Source organism: Apteryx rowi, unplaced genomic scaffold, assembly GCF_003343035.1.
Source record: "Apteryx rowi isolate R43461 unplaced genomic scaffold, aptRow1 scaffold_418, whole genome shotgun sequence".
Lineage (NCBI taxonomy): Eukaryota > Metazoa > Chordata > Aves > Apterygiformes > Apterygidae > Apteryx > Apteryx rowi.
In genome coordinates this window covers 25,784-46,263 of record NW_020450657.1, presented here as the reverse complement: position 1 = coordinate 46,263, position 20,480 = coordinate 25,784, and the positions used below count along the sequence as shown (strand labels likewise).

The 20,480-nt window shown below is 35.7% G+C and overlaps 1 protein-coding gene across 8 annotated transcripts in view; it reads left to right on the top strand.

Moving 5' to 3' along the window:
• The window catches only part of ARL13B (ADP ribosylation factor like GTPase 13B), a 53,649-nt gene extending 37,412 nt beyond the window's left edge, over window positions 1-16,237 (top strand). For 6 of the 8 annotated variants that reach the window (XM_026075981.1, XM_026075982.1, XM_026075977.1 and 3 more), the window contains exons 7-12: window positions 3,164-3,366; window positions 5,514-5,610; window positions 6,861-7,086; window positions 7,590-7,703; window positions 8,160-8,228; window positions 13,996-16,237. In XM_026075981.1, coding sequence (XP_025931766.1) covers window positions 3,164-3,366; window positions 5,514-5,610; window positions 6,861-7,086; window positions 7,590-7,703; window positions 8,160-8,228; window positions 13,996-14,072 — 786 coding nt within the window. In that variant the 3' untranslated portion in view covers window positions 14,073-16,237. Of the gene's footprint in view, window positions 1-3,163; window positions 3,367-5,513; window positions 5,611-6,860; window positions 7,087-7,589; window positions 7,704-8,159; window positions 8,229-10,016; window positions 10,061-11,437; window positions 11,597-13,995 lie in introns of all 8 variants that reach the window. The other 2 variants (XR_003255218.1, XM_026075983.1) reach the window with 2 other exon arrangements.
• The last annotated feature ends 4,243 nt before the right edge of the window (window positions 16,238-20,480 follow it).

The window sequence follows — 20,480 nt, the reverse complement described above, 5'->3', positions numbered from 1 at the left end:
CTGGACAGCAAGTTTAGTATTTCACTTCTTTAGAAAGAAGTAGGAAGTGGGATCTGTCTATGCTGACATTCAGGAAAGACCACTCTACTCAGATATGATGTTGGTCTTATTTCTGTTCATAGCTAAAACCATCATTTAGTCTGAGTTACCATCTGGCAAACAATAAGAACTTAATCTCATTCTTATTGCATCTAATTCCCAGCACAGTAGTCACAAAAGAACACTATTCCAGCTAATTAATATCTGTCCTAAAATAACTACATTTCAGATTTAGGATCCATGGTCATGTTAAAAAAAATCTTACAACTACCTTCCCCCAAAACCAACAACAGAAAGTTGTATGAAGGCTACTTAATATTGGTCAGTATCACAGATAATTTATTCAGATCAACAGTCCTTGAAGTTTTTTTAAGCCTTTGTTTTAATCACCCAGTCTGTTATGCAAGTATTCATGGAGTTTACTTTTATGATCTTTTTCTAATTGCAATAAGAAACACTTTAAAAGATGATCTGAGTTATACTGAGACTATTAATGACATGGTGGGGCAGTTTTACAGAACGGTTCCATCAGGTATTTGGGTTTTAAAATTTAAAGTCTTTTAATTGTCCTAGTGAGAGGTGCAAAATTCATAAACTAGTACAAAGTTCTATTATTTTTTCTAGGAAGTTGCGTCATAGCAGGGGCATAGCTTCACCATTATGTCACAGCTCTTTAAGGGCTTTTCTTCAGTAAGGGGACTTTGTACCATGCATCATAAGCAATCATGAAAATAAAAAATGGCAAGCTAGAATTAAAAAATGAAAGCAGGGTTTTGGGAAAACTCATTCCTACATAAGCTATTTGTGTTCATCTATAAAAGATACAGTTGACGGGTTCTTTGAGGGATTTCTGTGGCAACGATATTTTCTCACAAAGCATTATTAAAATAAAAAACCTCAAGGATTCTAGCATATTTTCCAGTGCTATAGAATTACTAAATTTATGGCATATTTCAATAAAATGTTATTCTCATTCCCCATTTTTATCATGGTGTAACCAAAAAAGAAGCTAGATGGTATACTCTATAAGTAATGTAAGYTGAGAGCAACTGAGGGTCTTACCTGCTAAAATGGGCAGCTTCTTGGCTAGGCTTGTTAAAGGTAAACCCAGTCCCAGGGTATTTCAATGTGATGAYTGATAGGGTGAATTTAAACAGGGAGTTATGAAACAAAAAGGTTCAAATAAAACTAGACAGGCACCCAAAAAACTTTTGTTTATTCTTTTTCTTTTAATCAGTTTTCTTCTGGATCTTTAAATTCCCCTGCAAAATATAAAAGCAAATGCAAAGAGTCATTTGTCTCTCTGTCACACAGTCTCAGTGAGAATGACCTTCATCTTTTTCTTTTCTCTACTCGAGTATATTTTATAACTGAACTAAAGCAACAATAACCGTTGGGCAAACCTAGAAAATAATCCCCCAGTGCTCTCTATTGTCTCATCTTAGTCTTCTTACAGAGACAGAATATTATTGTCTATACATCTTCTCCCTGATTAGGTTCTGCTGGAGAATATTGTAGTGTTCCATGGTAAGCAACATTCATATTTGAACCTTAATTTAGAGACACTCAGAATGTATTAAAATACAAAGTCTCTTTGGCACCCTGGGGGGCACAATATGTCAGAATTCTTTTTTCTGCTGTAAATCATACAAACCATGTCTGACTGTGGTGCCATTTAAATGCTTGTAAATATTATGATGATAAAGAGAATTTTTAGGTGGTGCCGTTGCAGATTTAGTCCTTTTTTTTTTTTTTTCCTTTCTTCAAGCAGGAAAACAAATACTGAACACAATCAGTGTGAAATATTCCCCCTTCATTTCAAATAAATAGCATGACCTAATCAGTTATTTTTCAGAGAACAGCTTAAAAGAGCYATACAATGCTCCAAAAGATCCTAAAAAACAGGCCTGAAGAAGCCTTGAGAGGTCATCTAGTCTTTTCCATGATCTAAACTAGAATCAACTCAATGTAACAATTTCATGATGTGTTTATACATTAAGTTTTTAAAAACAGCTTTCTGTTAGGAAGTTTTTCCCTATGTCTAACTAAATCTCTTTTGTTCCAGTTTATTCCCATTATACTTGCCTTCTTGACCATGAATACAAAGAACAAATTATTCTTTTCCTTTTTGCAGTTAGCCTTTGTGTATTTGAAGGCTTATATCATATTTCCTTGAAGTTTTATCTTCTCTAGAAGAGAAGAACCGCTCCAATTCTTTCAACCTTTTCTTACTGGATGCGTTTTCATAATCAAACTTGTCAAGTTTTTTCACTGTTTTCCTCTTGATTCCTTACACTCAGTCCACGTCTTCCTTTGTGTTGCATCCAAGCTAGGTGAAGTATCCTAAACTATAATCTAGCAATGGGTTTTGCAGCTATATTGCAATAGATTTACCCAGATCATGTTTCTCTTGCTTGCTGATGAGAACATTATGACAAAAGTTTTACTCAGATCAAGATACATGATGTATTGCTTCACCCCTATCTACAATGCCTGTCCTGATCTAAAAAAAAGGATTGGTTTGGCAGTTTTTTCTGACAAATTCATGCTGGATTTTATTCATCTCCTAGGTGTTTATGAATAACCTGATCATTTCTTTCATGAACTGAAGCTAAGCTGATTCTGTTCCCCTCCTTTTTTCATTGAAATAGATAAATATAATTTGGGCTATTGTAAAGAAGCAGCAAGACAGAACATGTATGCTTGAGATTGAAAATTTATACATCTATACAGATAGATGCATAGATATGGATAAGTATAGAAACAGGTGTGTGTGTGTGTGTGTGTATAGGTGTGTATGTATATACACGCACCAGGTGAATGTATAACAGGGTGTGTGTATATATGTTTATAGAAAGACATGCAAACATTTTTCTATGCAGTAGTCCAGTATTTTTGGAATGGGACTGGAAATAATGAAATTTGGTAGAACTTATGTGATTTGTATCTTGGAAAAAAAACTCTTAAATTTACAGAATACCTACATGCAAATTTATTTTGTGTGCTTCTCGATGTTTTGCAAGCTTATAGGAAGCAGTAATTTGGCTGAGTTCTTGTTTTTAGCCAAGTAATTTGATCTGAACTACAAATAATTTTCTTCCTCTTCTTCTCATTATGTTTACAGGAACCTTGCTCAGCTGTCATGGGCTGTGGGAAAAAAATTGATAAATCAATAAAAAACGGTTTATATTGGCTCCTACATATTATAGCAAAAGATTTTGATGCCTTAAACGAGCGCATCCAAAGAGACACTACAGAACAAAAAGCATATGAAGAACAAAAGAAACAAGAACGAGCTGAGCGAGTGAGAAGACTACGAGAAGAAAGGTATCCTCTCTGTAATTTCTCCTGCTTCCCTCTCCTCCCTCACCCTAACATACTTGATTCATTCCTGAACATGGGCATTATGGAAACCAAGCTATCAAGGATTTAAAGCTTATAAGCCAAGAACCTCCATATTAAAAGTAAGGACCTGACTTTGTAACTGATATGTAAATATCAGAGACTAGATGCAAAACTTTTTTCAACACAGCGTTTAATCAGCCTTCTGGATATCCAGCAGAGGATGCACACAGGGACATAAGATGATGCAGGGGGAAGCAGGACAAGTGATTTATTGCTTTCCTTCAAATTCCTGTGAACCCCTGAATCCCACCCATGATTTGTATTAAAGGTTGATGTGAATCCTTGTGCCAGGTCGTTAATTACAAAATTCTCTAAGCCCCCCTGCTGTCTGCCCAGTATATGTGGAGACCTGTGAGTCTCAGTTACTGTAGTGCAAACCATTCTGTGGAGCCTCTTGGCTTGTGCTTTTATTGAGGTGGTTTACTTCAGCAAGAGAATGACTTCAGCATCGTAATTGAGATAAGCACAGTTTACTTGGAAGGAATTTGTCACAGTCTTCATATCTGTTTCACAAAGCTGATATAAAAATGCACATGCTGTTAGTCTGCTAGATGTCTCTGCATAGACCAACCCTCTGACCATGTTGGATTGTGTTGGATTTATGCCATGTTGGGAGGTGTAGAGAGGAAGATTGACTGTGAAAAATGTCTCAGAGGGATTGCCCAATGATACTGACATTTCGCATACGTTCTGTAACTGCCTAGTGTTTCTTGATTGTGTTTGTTCAGTGGAAGAACTGGTTGGATCAGAATTGGATTAGAAGTTTGTAAGTTTTGCTAAATTTCTTGTGTCTTTGAGGAAAGCTAACTAGTAACTTCTGTTGTTTTTAGCTGTAGCTGAGGGCTTGTCTCAGATTTAAGAGATGGCATGTAACTCTCATTTTGCTATTTGCATTAAATCAGTTTCTTACTGTAAGGAACAGTTAGGTTATTCTTAATTCAAGTGTCATTCTATTTCAGTCTGTGTTTTAATAACTCCCCAGACTGCTACATTCTGTTCAGATAGGTTTCTGCGAATGTTTTCTCAAAACACATTTCCTCCACAAAATGTTATTAACAGTCATCTTGTTCTTAATGGAAAGCCAAAGAGAAGTAGTGCTAGTAAGTTTTAATATAGTACTGGCCATTGCTTCCAAGTAGTGTGGTTTCATGAATAGATCAGGATACCTCAGCTTTATTCCCATCTGTGCCATTCAGGGTTACTTCCTCTTTCAATATTTGCAGCTGTAAAATATGCCTAACAGTGACTTCGTACATGTAAGTGATGTCAGACCTATTGATTGGCAATGTTTGATCAGAATATATTTTATTATTGGTATATCATTTAATGCGTAGTCATTTCTTACAATTTCTTACCTAGAGGTGTGGTACATACAAAATAAACAGTACTGTTGCAACAACAGCGCACTCAGCAGTATCTGTCTTTCTGAACTTTTCTGAGTCTAGTAGAAACAAATAGGATTCCCTGACTGTTACTCTGTAAACTGAACAGTGTGTCACCAGTTGTCTCTTCAGTATATTAAGGAGAATCTAGCATTAGGAAAAGTGGAGGTGTATTAAAAATAGAAGAAGAAATTTTAGATAGTCTTGGTTTACACCATGTAGATCTTATTGTATGGTTGAATACCTTAAAACAATTGCTGTAACAGAACTGATGGATTACTGGTGTGAGTATTTCAGTATACCACAGCGCAACCAAAACCCTCCAGTTACATAAGTACTCTGTCCTACATCCTGTCCTCAGAAAGTGCTTCTTCCACTTTTTGAAGTGCTGATTGAACATTCTGGCATATAAAAGCATGTGTTTCTACCTCTGCCATAAAATGTATTTGTGCTTTATTGATGTTATCCTGTCATAGCGCTCTTTGTAGAACATTTTTYAAATTATGGAAGCATAGGGTAAAAATCAGCTGGCATAAACTGGAGGATGAATTAGGTAACGTAATAAGTGTTCTCTATTATGTAAAATTTATGGCTCTTCTTCTTCATAATGCTTTGTTCCTTCCCCCCTCCCCTTTCCCACCAAAAAACAACCCTAAAACAACAAACAAAACCCCAATAACAACAAAGGGAAAGAGAAGAAGGAAGAGGTGTACCTGATGAGGCAGACTTTGGGCCTGGGAACTGTGAAAACCCCTTCCAGCCTATAGCTACTGTAATCTCTGAGGTATGAGAATATGTGGAAATCTGGATCATTTTAGACCTACCACTAACAAATATCTGAGAGGTAATGAAAAAAATGATTCATTTAAAAGAATTATTATAAGCCTGAAAGCACAGTACTACTTTTTATCTTGGCAGTTGTGTTTTGTGTGCATTGAATCAATGCTTTCATGTTAAGAAAACCTCTTAATATTGATTCAGGGGAAGAAAGTTTTGTACACATAGTAAAAGCAAGATATTGTAAACAGATGACTGAAAACATTTCCTGATTAAAGTATTGGATATGCAGGAATGAAAATATTTGAGGTCTTTTAGTTTCTTGTAAAGTCTTTTACTGATGTGGTGAGTCATATAAAATCTCTCTGCCAACTTCAGCTGCTTTTCTGAACACAACCTGTTTTCTGTTGAACTGAAACAATTGAAAAGGGTTTCTTAGCTTTGAAATATGTAAAGCAGATTCATATATAAAGTTTCCTCAACCTGTATGGTTGAGTTCAGGTAGTCTGTGGCTTTCTATTTGTTGTAACATATTTTTCATGCAGTTGACTTGAGATAGCATAATTTCAAGAAATATTTCTAAACTCTCACAGACTCTCCCAGTAAGTAATTCAAACGCTTGCTTCTCTCCAGGACAAAAAAGCCCATATCTATATATCTTGTCAAGTCAGCTACATGCACAATAATAGATTTCATAATATCATACAGAGTATGAAGAGAGGGTATAGCTGTGAGTATTTCAAAGCCTTTGATTTTGTGATATAGAACCTGTATCAAGTCTGTATTACACAATTGATATTTGAGCAAATCACGCTAGTACTTTCCAGATACTTAAAAGCTCTGTGTGTGTGTGTGTGTGTGTGTGTGTGTGTGTTGTTTTAATCAAAACCAAAACAAAAGAATTGAAGAGGAAGAAATCAGGAGCTTTCTAATCTTCTCTTTCAAAGGCCGTTCATGTCATTCATACAGCTAGTAACTTTTTCTTACATGACAAAAAAATCAGGCTGCAAACCCTATGCATGTCAATCATTTGTAAAACTAAAGATCATGTCTTTTGCTGTTGATTCTTTTTTTTTCTAGACAGCATACTGGAAATGTTAACTGTTTTGATAATTTATTCACCTACTATTTGAAATTCTTTTCTATGCAACATGTGGGATATAAAAAAATGTTTTTAGGAATTTGGACTGTAAGATAACCTTCCTGTCTTATTAGTCAGTTAAAAAGTTGTAAAAAATTTCTTATACTTTTTGTTAGAATGAAAAACAAATTGAAAAGGAAAAGAAGCGGCAAAGGTTGGAGACTGAAAGGGCTACCGTTGTCTTGAAATCTCCAACAGGGCAGGAACAAATGGATGTAGAGCATTTATCCCGTAGCAGTAGCCAACAAACAAATGATTATAGACTAGACACTTGCAAATCTACACAGCAATTGCAGAATGAAGAAGAGAGTGAGCAGCAAGCATCAGAATGCCTTGATTCAGGTAAAAATGCAAAACTGAATATAACGGTTTCCTTACTATGTTTCATTTAATTTTGTTTTTCAGATAGTTCTTTCTTGTGTCTGCATTAATTTTCAGGGCACTACATGCCAATTTAATCTATTGCAAACATATGCATATGCATAATTAGGTTATTGTAATGAAAAATCTACTTAAAACAAGTGTGTGTTTATTGGTGTAGTTCATATTATACCTGAAATGAGGTCCATTTTTATTGTAGTCAAATATGTGGTCCAGATTCCATCAATAGCAAGCTGAGTTGAATTTCTTTATTAAAAGGCAGAGTTTGCATATATTTTATGCTTACATTTTGTTTGCTAAAGCAAAATGTGTTGTGTAAATTTTACATTTTGACAGGCTTGTTGTAGTGTATAAGTATGGACTGAAAATGCTGATGTATTTCACTCCAATGTATTAATCAAAAAATGATATATTCTCTAAATATAACTAGATGGTATGTAATGCTTTGCTTCTGTCTGGTATAGATAACAGTAAGAAGAAGAAAAAAACAAAATTAAAAAGGGGCCACAGGGTAGAACCTGTTAATTCGGAGGATACTGTTCCYCAAAATCCTACACCGCCCCCACCTCTTCCACCAGGTAAGTATGCTACATATTACAATAGATGTCTCAATTTGTGACAGTTAAGCCTTTAAAATATTCATTTGTGCACAGTGAAACTGAAATAGTCTTCATACAGAAATGTGCTACTAAAACTTACCCTCTGTGAGAATTATGTAGTTTCTCACTTTACGGTGTGAACTTTCAGCAGTACTGATTTGATCCATTCCACAGGAGATTTTATTAATTTCACAAAAAAAAAGATCAGCAAATTGACTACTCACTGATGCAAAACAATGATTAAAAAATCAATATTTTTAAATGTAGGGTGGCTTATTTTAAAATGATTTCATCGGTATACAGCAGATATATAATATATTACATACTTTTCTATTTCTAAATGCTTTCCTGTCTCTAAAGAGAACTGGCTTCCATACATTTCCTCAGAACCAAGTGTAGTAGTGACACATTTTGACTGTCTTTGTTTTCCTTTAGTTGGCTGGGGAACTCCTAAAGTTACTAGACTTCGAAAGCTTGAGCCTCTGGGTGAAACACATCATGCTGGTAATTTAAAATATTTTGAGTTTGAAACTTTCTTAAAGCATTCTTCATTGTTCATTCACTTCTAGATTCATCTCATTCTTCATCTTTTTTAATTTCTAAATGCCAATTTTCTTTGACCAAAAGCTAACTCTTCTGCTTAGTAGAAAGCATCTTTTTGGTATTTCAAGTCTTATTTCTTTTTTTAAGGAAAAAAAAAGTTCTCTCAGATTCCCTTGCAAAGTTTAAAGTGGCATGGGATATCAGAAGTTACTAATGACTTGACACTGTTTGCTCAACAGTATGCGCTGTATTATAACAAAGAATAACAGGAGTAGTTCCTTCAAATGTCCAAACATATAGTGCATTCAAAGTAAAAGTTTCAAAGTATATTTCAATTGTCTATATGTAAACAGTTCACCGTTATCTGATGCACTTGGGATGGGAGTTGATTTACCCAGATAATAGAAAAGCCTTGAGTTACTTATCAGAGAGAATACTGCAAAAACACCTGAGCAGGTCTGCAGAGAATCATGTTAGCATTGTCTGCCGAGAATCTGCAGACATAAATCTCTGTAGAGAATCATGTCGGCAGGATTTATTAATTTGGGATCCATAGTGCTCCTTCCACATCCAGGCTGTTTCTGCACTGAGCTGCCTTTTTGTTTCCACACTGATCTTGCTCATGATCTGAGTCTGGAAGTGCCATTCACTTCACAGTATTGAACCCAAACTGGACTAATGTACTTCTGTAGCTCTGTAAACACTAGCTCACTTCTAGACAAATTTGCTGGGTGTAAGCTGATTCTATGTGTTGTCTCTTGAGAAAGTTCATGTTTTCTTCCATCCACTCCTCCTGTTTCTATACAGTTATAAAAGCATAGTCTGCAAGCTCTTTYGCCATTCACTTGGAGGTGTTTTGTTGTCAGAGGGAAAACTAAAGACATGTGGGCACCCCTAAATTAAGTACATTATGTTAGCAATTCCAAAGGAGGAGCTAGAAATCCAGCTTTGATGAAAAGCCCAACAGAAATTTGACTGCAAAAGTGGGGCTTCCAACTGAAAATTAGGTTATTGGTCTGCAAGGAGAGATGTCAGTGATGAAGCTTGGGATGTGCTGCTTTACTTAAAGAGCCAGTGTCCCTGAAAGTTCACAAACTGGTAGGAGAAATAAGTTTAATAGCTGGAGATGTCAAAGTGTAGTAGGTAGATTCTTGATACGAATGCTTTCTCTAATAATGGCTATTTTCCACTTGTGGAAGACCATGAAAGATTGTTTTTTATATGCTGATACTGTGTCTTGTTCTCAGTTGTAGAGAGGAAATTCTTCATTTTTATTACGTTATAACTTTTCAAATTTTGAGAAGCCAAGTGAATATGGAGACTATCTGGACCATCTGGAGTAATATCAGGGGAGGATAACCCAGCTAAAGCAATAGGCATCCTCATACAAATTGAACAAAGAGACCATTAATTGAGGAATTTATAGAGAAAAGAGCTCAGTGTGACTGTAGCAGTCCTTGAGCTTAGCCTTGACTTGAACTGATTAATTCATGTAGTGCAGTATCGTGTGGACATACCTGCTGAAGTCCTGAAGACTAGAACATGGAGCATCTCTGCACTCACAGAACATTTATTCTGCTGAGGATAATCAACCCACAGATAATCAGAAGTTGCCCAAAGGGGAAATGAGAGCTCTAAAAACTAAAATATTTATTTTTCACAGAAACACAATTCATGTGTGTAAAATGTAATTTGTAGTCTGTATTTGAGAAATTCTTAATCATAAAACCATCTTGCTCTTTTTTTAAGGAGTATAGAGAGAAGAAGGCAAGAAAGAAAAGCCAGACAAAGAGGTAGGGAGGGGAAGAAAGGGAAGGGGTCATAATCTCTGCTTTTATCTGATCTGTGCCTGAAGACTGTGTTGCATTTTGTAGTAAGAGCATGGGTGGGACAAGGGGGAAAAAGAATCTTAAGTTAGGTTCCCAACTCATGGGTTATGTAACCTAATCGCCTGAGGTCTGTGCTGCTGCTTTATTCAATTGAAAAATGGGGATAATAATTAAAGTATTTTGGAATCCAGCAATGAAAAAGGTGTTGATAGGAGAAAGTTCTCTTGAACAGAAGTGTAACCRTTGAGGTCAGAGGAAATTTGAAGTGCTCAGAACTTTGCAGATAAGTTCAAAACACTGTTTGCCTATGCTTTTCTCAGAGATTTATGGCGGGGGGGGGGGCATTCAGGAATTTTATTGACCAGCATAGTGGTAAAATGCCCTGTGTTGAGGGACTTTTGTTACACAGATTGTTTCTAATCTGGTAGAAACTAAAGATCATTTTCAACAACCCATCAGTGTGGAATTTGTGCAGTACTCTGTCCTTAGGCTCTTTCTATGAGACTTCAAAATCTTCCTTTGTTAACTAACATTGTGAAGAAATCTTTACTTTATCCCTGCGTTGGATGTTGCATAAAGAAAAATGAAAAGTTACTCATTAACCTCTCACTCCTGCTGTACAGTTTTTGAATATTGCCATTTCACTCTGGGATTAAGGCTTTTATGCTAATGACCACTTTAATGGTGGCTTTCAAATCATCACAATATAAATGCTTTTAGATTTTTCAGCAACTGTTTTCTCCTGGAAGCTTTTCAGTAGGGCATTTGGCATGCATATTTTTGTTGAGGACTCCCAAGTTTTAGAATACATAGGTGAAACTATACCTAGGCAAAACTCTCTCAGTTTTTCATATCAAGCAACACAAAGCTTTCTTTGCCAGTTGTAGTTTCTTGACATGGGAGAGGCAGAAGTGTTGCAGGATGGTAGGAGGCATTGGCCAAATCATTACCAAAACAGTTTTATGGAAAGCCATGCTTTTGACACACTTACAAGATTCACTCCCACTGCTCTTATCAAGGAATGGGAGTGGGGTCAGTAGCTGATAATGTATTAAAAAAGTTGCTCTCTACTAAGTGATATAGAAAACTCTGAGAGGCAAGAAAACATCTTTTAGAAAAATATTTATAAATGAAAAGAGCTCTTCAGATGCATGGTCCAGCATTGTCAAAACTTTGGTTAGGTCCTAATTATCAATGAGCATCAGTTATTTATTTTTCTTGAAGCAGTTGTTTTTTTGCTCAGACCATTTGAAATCTTGGACTGATTTTAGCTTGCTGTCTGTCTTTGCCTGTTTTCCATCACCCAGTAGTGTTTTTCAATGAGTTTTAGGTATTTTGCAGACAGAGAACCTGTTTCTGCTTGGAAACTCATTAGAGTTTTCCCAAGACCAGTGGAGCCTACGTTTGATCCGTTATTCAGAACATTTTCTGAATTGCATCTTCCTGAAAACCAGCTTCTTGTGGGTTGTCTCTTCAGCAGAGGAGTAAATCAGTTGAGAGGTCTGTCCGTCCGTCCCCCACCCTGACTTGCCCAAAATTCACTGTAAATGTGGTCTTAAAAGTTCTTCTGGCATTCAGCTTTTATAAAATAAGAAAGTCTGGTTTCTGTATTGGTTTCATGGTCAATTGACATAAATGTCTTGAAGGCATGATCTGCAGTGAAAGTTTTTCCTTTAGCTGGGTCTTTGGTAAGGCTTTCTTCTCTGTGGCTTTTTGGATCCTCTGAGGCTTAATAAGGAGTGAACTCTTTTCTATACCAATACTGAAATTTGCGGAACTCTTTCCCTTTGCCAAACAGTTATTGGCTAAGTGGCTGAAAAGGTGTAAGCGACAAAATGAGCATCTACAGTAGGATTCCTATGGACCAGGCTAAAAAATCACAATGCCTGTAGGATGCTGGTGGGTGCTTTTGTCAGGGCTCCAGAAGAAGTTGTTAGTGACCATAAGGGCAAGGAAAGAAAAAAGTATTAACCAGTCTAAATTAAACGGTCCATTTAAAATTTTCAAGAGCCATGTTTGTGCTTTAATATTATTTTCTGAAGTACTCTTGGCCAAAGTCCACATTCAAGAGTGTATCACTGAAAAATTTGATAGCTCATTAATGTAAGTCAAGAATCTAAACTTCCTTAAGCTTTAAAACAAATATGACTTTTTGTAGTGTTGATTTCTGCTAGTCCATGAAAAACCACAGGAATAAATGTTTCACAGTATTCGCATGCACTCTAGTGAAAGTCTGTCAGTTTAGGATAGCAGTTATTTCTGGGTTTTGTCTTTAAATGATTTTTTTTTTTAAATGACACAGATATGTGTTAGGAACATTACTGCTGAAATACATAAAATGCGTGTAGTGTGAGGTTAAAACAACCTGCAGAGGTCTGGTTTTTTAGTGCTAAGAGCTGTCAAAGACAAATCTGTCTTAATAATTTAATGTGCAAACTGAAAAATGTAAGTATTAGTGATCAGGCTATTTAGGATATATATCTAATCATTTATGTGTCATTCATATCAGAAAACATTATGCTGGATGTTTAGGCAGAGTTAACAGGCAGTATAGTCAATTATATAAATCTTTAACTATACAATTATTTTTAATAAAGACTGCAATTTTGCTAGCCATGCTAATGGTTCTGGCGCAATGCTTGGTAATGAGTGTCTGTTTATTACCACTGAAGGGTACTTCTGCAAGAATGATAAACCTCTCTCGTTACAGGACCTAAAATTGTCTGCTGGTCCTGTTCTTAAAATTCCTTTTTTAGCAACCTCAAGAGACTGAACATAATAGAAACATTCACTGTAAAGGTTTTCATATACCCTATAATGAGTATATCATGATAATGCTCATGCTGATATCATATCAACAGCAGTTCTGTTGAAACAAAGGATTTGTGACAGTATACAAAAATGTTATTTTACTGGAGAAATGTAAGGATAACGAAAGCCTTGATCCTACAGACATGAACACATATTCTTGGAGTTATGTCATCTAACTTGCATGCTTTTGTTAATTTTAGCTTAGAAATGCTGTTTTAACACAGACTGTTGCATATGGACAGAATGTGGACAATTATCATTTGTTAAAGCTGAATTTTGTGTTGGCAGGCCATCATTGGTTCAAGGTTTTGTTGGGGAGGTGGTTATCAGTATAACTGAAATAGAGATCTGAATGCTTCAAAAAGCTGCTTTTACTTTTTTCTTGATTTCTACCTGTTTCCTGTCACCATCTTTCTTGATATTCTTTTGTCTGTGAAATGTTTTGTATGTACCAGTCTGCATGTATTTTCTATAACAATGACACACATTTGAGAATACTTCTAATTCTCTTCTGCTGTACTTAACTTTTTTTTGAAGTTTTCCCATGTTTCACCTAAACTCTTTTGGCCACAGAAAATGTTGCACTTATGGCTAAAACTTATTAAGATGGCTCTTTTAGAAAGTTAGTATGCTGTCTTTTAGAAAGTTAGATAGCTGTCGTATAGAAATCATACTGAAATTTTGGATGCTGCTTGAAGTTACTGCCACTTAAAACTGTATTGCAATGCAGCCTTGACTACAGCAGCATTCCAATTTTGATACTTCAGTTTCTCAATTGTTACTTGCAAATTTGGGATATTTTGTGCCTTGTTTTTAAGAATGTTTATAAATTACTTTTGGGCTTGATCTTGCAAATGCTGATGCTGATGTATAATAAAATGTACTTAAGAACCATTTTGGCCAGTATACCTCCAGACCTTAATTAGCACTATGTCTGGAAGTAGCTTGTAGGAATTAGCTCTAAAACTGCAGGCTACCTAGCTTTTGTTAAGGCAGGAAGAATTTATCCGAGTCAAACAGCTTTTTAAGCAAGGGAGATGGTAAATGGTAGATTAATGTGTTTTTCTTCTCTGGTGTTTCTTATACAGATTTCTGTGGAAAACCTCTACCCCCACTGACTATACGCCAAAGACCCAACGGTGATATCCATGATGTCATTGCCTAACTGGATCACAGATAGCATTTAAAAAACATGATCAAGAAATTTTATTAGAAACGGTTTTTACCCTTGAAGGAAAACTTGTCAGCCTGTTGCAAAATAAGAACTTGGTGGCAATTAAACCTGGAGTTAATTCTGTCATACTTAGTTGATCAGACTTTCTACTTCACTTGTCAGTTACTATTCACATTCACCAGCACTTCTTCAGGATTAGCATGAAAGCAAGTAATGTATATGTGTCCAAGGATGCTCATATGAACGTGGTACTGAATATTCTGGGGGTTTACTTGCTAAAATTCATAGCTGTAAACCTGAAGAAAAATACCTTTGTATGGTATAATACTAGTTTGTATGTTCTCATCAAGACCTTCTCCAGGTGCTGAGCAGTGATTGGTATTTTTGCAGCTTAACAATTAATTCTAAAGCATTTTGTAAAATTCATGTATGTTAGAGTGAATATAGGAAGGTTATGCAACAAATTTTGACTATATTTTTCTAACTTTTTATAAAACTATTTGAAAGTTTCAGTGGACATCAGTATCGATTCCCAATAAAATGAAAGCATTAGAAAGTTGATAGCCAAATATGTATGAGCAGAATATATTTGACTCTTTTCCTTTTCTCTTACAGCAGCAATACCTCTTGTTAGGAATTACATCATCAGATTCATATTTCATATTTCTGGGAATCTGAAGGGGGAAGAGTAGAAAGGAAAGTCTAAGATAAATACATTTTACACAATTATGCTATTTGAATTGTCTAAAAGTTATACTATGAATTGCTTTCTTAGTTTTTTTTAACTGAGTTGGGTGTAGATAATAAGTTAAAAAATTTAGCTGAATATTGTATTGTCTGCAATACCATATAAGAAAATTGCACGCACAAAAATTTTGCACAAATTCAGTCATCAACTGTGATGGAAAACTAAATTATCTAACACACACATATAAGCTCTAGCACTTTTTACCTAGAAAATACCAAAATACCATCTTGAAAACAAAAAATCCAGAATTTTAAGTTCATATATAATACTTCCATGTTTTAATTTTCCATTAAAAATCAGGTATGAGTGATACGTAAACAACAGGGGTTAAAATTGGACTTATTCCCATTTAAATGGTCTGTATATGCTGGTTTTTCTCTAACATTGGAGTCAACCATTGGTATACTGTGTAAATGTACAATTATGCCACTTAATTACAGCAAGGATGAAAGTCCTAATCAAAGGTTTTTTGGAGAACCATTACTTGATGATTTTCTGTTATACTTTCAGTCTTCCATAACATGATATTTCCAAATGACTTCAGTAAATGTTAAATCAATGCAACATATATATTCAGCACTTTGACATTTGAAATCTTTGCATGAAGGCTTTGCCAGATATCCCTTATGGCAATGAGTTATACAAATAGACATCTACCATACTAATTGAAATGAAATTATTAATTAGGATTCTTAAACAGTATGCTTTAGTGAAGAAAATCATAAGTCTTAAGAATATTGTTTGGAATTGATGGAGAGGAGTATTCCAAGTTCGCTGGCTTAGTGCAAGTATGAAACAACTTGTATGTGACTGTCAGGATGGGAACGCTTCTGTTGATTTCTAATAGGGTAACACGGTTCCGTTTGTTTATTCTCGGGACTTAGTCATTTTCATTTAAATAAACACTATCTTTACTGCAGGGGTCTTCTTGCATAAAAGTTTACATGTGCAACCCTAATCTTACTATCTTTAACTATGTTATCACTTAAATTCTTTGGCTTGAAAGTTCCACCTTCGTAGGCTTATTTTTTACAGCTTCAGTTTCTTCAAATTTATTACCTTTTATTTTAAAACTAATCTAAAATAAATTAATAGAAATCTTTAGTAAAAATAAAGCTAAATACTACTGTGGAAACAAAATTTGAAAAACTGAAATGTAAGATGTTGATACTTATATGTGAAATGTGTGCTATGTATGTTGTGTGTGTTTGTACATGTGTATCAGTTTTGTTTCTGCTGTTAAAATAAATTTATACTTATATGCGACCAAAGTACTAAACAAAATTTCATAGTTTTGTTTATGAATATGCACTGTAATTATTTACAAAAGTAGTTCTTACAGTACTTTATATGACTTTTTATTTGCTCAAGATGACATGTATGTATAGAATAAAACTAATGCACAACATCAATGTTTCCTGTATTATCATAAATTAACATTTTTTGGAGGCAAGTATAGTCATAAATGCTTAATGGCTGCATTTTACTTTGCTAAAATGTACAAAATAGAGTCCTTATAGATAGAATTTTTTGCATATTTTGACAACTGCAATTTAGTCATATAAAATATATTGATAAATTGACTCAAGGATATATGTATACTTCTGAAGTTCTTTGATAGTGCACTTAATATTTGAGAAGTAATAAGAAATTGCCATTCATCCACAAATTATAAGAGTTTGTAAGGTTCTGATGCTTTTCATTGTCAGTAACATTATTTTCAAAATGTATCAGTGCATTCAGCCAAGAGTATTTGCGCTTAAATATATGAGTAGTAAGCATACAGAAATGTTCTACATAAGCAGAACATTTAGCATTGTCTCTGTGCAGTATTTTAAATTCATTTTAGAAACACATTTTAAAGGTAAGTGAAATATGTCTCTTCTAAGATAAGGAACAGTAATTTTCATGAGCCAAATTAATGTAAAAAGGTAATTGCTGTTTCAAAATAAGTCATTCTGTGTTCTTCCTTTTCAGCCCAAACCTAGAATCCATAGAATGAAGGACCTTACTCAGAAATTTAAAGGTTTTAAATAGTAAATAATACCTTTAGTTGTATTATTATGGGCAGATATATTTGATGTCCGTTATGTTGTTTCATTTCTACGATGTGGTTTCTCCATGTAAATAATTCACAGCAAGTGGGGGATCCTCCTACTGAGGTGGGACAGAAGCACCATAACCTTCGAGGGAGCTATCTGATAATCCTGTGAGATGTCCGTTTCAGGTCCACAGTCTTGGTGGCGCTCCAGACGCATTCCCTGCCACAGCCGGCTGATGCGGGCTTTCTCATGGCCCTCTGGTGAGCCCTCTCATGAGGATCAACATGGAAGCACCAAGGCACACTTCTGTTATCCACAGAGTGGCCTGCAAAGCAAGTGTGACTGCCAGTCCTTAAGCACGTAAATAGCCCAACTGGCCATCAGCAGGGCCTCAGAAACCTCTGTATAACCAGGTTTCAGCCCATGTTAACTCACCCGTTTTGGGCTCTGCAGTGTGTGGGAGCTTTGTAAAGGCTGAGGTGAGTATCTTTCCCTTGAAACTTGAAGAACTGTAACTATCTTCTAGAGACTTATCTGTGACTTAAAAATGTATTTCTCAGTTTTGTGACTTTAGAGAACTTTTAAAACATGGTTGCTGAGAGTAGTCTTATGTTAATTTTCTTCTCTAGTGGTAACCATTTTCTTCCTGAAAGTAGTTATTTTTGGATAAGTGATGTCATGCTAGAAAATACTGATAGACAGTAACAAAGAATAACCCTCTAATACTAGATGCATCTTTAAATGGAGCTAGGAACTACATTTTAAAAGGGAATGCAATTTGGAGCAAAGTTTATCTTGGGACAGAAGAACTTTTCTTTTTCCTACTATTCAGATAAACTGTATTTTCTTACCTAGGATTGCTCTGACAACTGGTATATGGTAACAAAATCTCTGCTTTTCCACAAGATTTTAGGAAAACGGACCATGGAAAGGTCAATAACCACTGTGTACTCCCCAGTGAATGTGAATTTTCATCACTTCAAATTCTTTTGGGCTAGTGGAAAGATTGAGACAGAGGAAAAAGTTGAGTGAGAAAGCTTAACAAGATACAAAGTCCTTTCATCAAGGTCCAGTAAACGGGTTAAATTTGTGAAGACTAACAAAGCTATGCAGGCCTGAGTAAAGGTAGCCATGCTATTGAAGTAAACATTCACTGATAAGCTAAGACCACTAGAAGATCTTAGACTGAAGGACTGAGAAAATGAGAGGAGCCTCAGAATTTTGAAGCGTATACATACACTTCAAAAATTTTTTCAGAATATAGTAATTTTTGCAAACCTCAAATAAACTGATGGTTAGTCAGTCCTCCCACCATGTTTGTATTTGCTACTTAAAAAGTAGTGTCCTAAAATTAATCAGTGCCCAAACATGCTCATTACGCAGGAAAATACAGTCTTAAGTAAGTTTGCCAAAGAGTACTACAACATGATAGCATTAATTTACATGGTCTTTTAATCCTATGTATTTTTGATCCAAAACTGTATCTGCTGCTTATTACTGTAAGTTGTCCATGATTTCGATTTTCATAAAACCTCGTAAGCTTTTGCAAAATCTTTCCTAATATAAGAAGCAAGAATACTATTTGCTTGTATAGTTCTAAATTACTATACAATAACTGACTCAGAAAACTCAGAATTTGTGCTTGCTCCACGAAGTAGTGGACTCTCAAAAACTGAAGTGTAAAAAGTCAATGTAATGGCATGTCTTTGCTGTTCTTTAGACTTTGAGGATGCTGATGTACTGTTGGTGGTATTTCTGAATATTGACTAATTTTAAGATATGTGAGTCATCCTGCTCCCTCTGAAAATATCAGGGGACAATAGGGTCTATACAGCCTCCTCTCCTCTGCTTTTGTGAATGGAAAAACATGCCTAGTAATCATAAGTTTGAAAGAAGGTAAGTTAGCTTATTGGAATTATGGAGTGAAGTTACAGTGGTGTTGTGAAGTAATATTGGATTTTGCAGAAATGTGATACAACTTGTGGTTTGTTGTTTTGCAGGGTGACCAGGCATGCACATGGTCACTTACTGTGGCAAGTATAATTTCTTAGATGACAGAAATCACATAGGTTTGGATGTTTTTTCTAAAGAGGAGCAGTAGCCTGCCATTCAAAAAGTGCTGAAGTTAATTCCCACCAAAGTCAATCCATCTCTTGAACAATAGCACGCAATAGAGATACTGCTTGTGCGTTTTTGCTGTTTAGTGTTGTCTGTCTGTCTGTTTGTGATGGTGGTGTTGCTATTAAACAACCATAAGTCCCTTCTTGCTTCCTGAGATGTGTTGCAAAACTTACTGTTTTTTGCCACAGTAAGCAACACTGACAGCACCACCTACAACTGGAATATTGGTCTATAATTAGGGTAAGGTGATTCCTTCAGCATACTGTTATGTTTGCTTTAATGGTCAAGTAATATAAATTCAATTATTGTATGTATTTTGTTGTATATATTATTGGTCTTGGCAGAGTTACAACCTCAGAGAACTTAGCCCTGTAGTTTTACAACAGTACTGTTCCCTATCTGATAGTAAAATTCATTTATCAAAAACCCTTTCTGGTCTCCTTTCACATTTGACATAAAGGAGGTACACATTGCTTACTGGTTCTGGATCCTGCTTGAAGCATTTTAAATAAGCTTTCAAGTTTGATGATAATTTGCATAAATGTTCTTAGTATTCATTAGTCATTGCCTGAAACTCAAATATTTATCTACCTGATAGCACTCTTGCCTTTACACCACTTTCCATTTTGGATTTTAGAGGCTGAGTTTGCAGAAGCTGCTTGAGTAGCCATTCATAGAAACTAGCGTTAAAAGAACTTGAGGTTTCCAAATGGGTTGCTCTTCCTGAAGGAATCAGCAAAAGCTTATAGACAAGCAAGCTTTTGAGAGAAAGCGGCTATGCGGTGACTTAATTTTGGTAGGCCACAAAATTTGCAGCAAGAGATGGCCAACAGAGTGCCTTCTCATAGAAGGAGTCTGCAGGTCTCAGCAGTTCTGTTCAGCCTCTCGCATTTCTTTTTTGTCAAAGAGTCACTGTGAAGTGCTTGGAAGAGGAACTGCCCGAGCATTTTGGCAGCCTCATGCTAATCCAGGAACAGCTGATGAACTAGGGATTGGTGGCCCTGCTGGATGCTGTTCCCACAGAACAGCCCTGGGTTAGCTGAAAACCTCTGCAAAAGGTTTGTGTGAGTAATTAAATTTCTGGTGATTTATCTGCAGTAGCAGCAGGCTAAACTAGCGGTGATGTCTGGTGTGGTATAGAGCAGGTTGCTGAAAAGTAAATTACAAAGTCTGCATCAATGTAGGCCAGCCAGGACTATGGAGTGGTAAAAAATAGATACAGTTTGGATGGCGGCAGCAGACTGAGGAGGCTCTGGGCTGAAGATTGGTTTTATAAATTGATTAATATCGGGCTCAGTTGTTTCCTAATCCTGGTTTACCTCTTGGAAAGAGGGAGGACACTGGAGGACAACACAGCCTTCCGCTGTAAAATAATAATGATGATGATGATAATAATAATAATAAAAAAAATTATCCTGGGAGTCCCGAAGGCAGAAAGCATTTTACGAAGAGAATAACTCAATCGCGCCCGCCGGCAGACGACGGGCG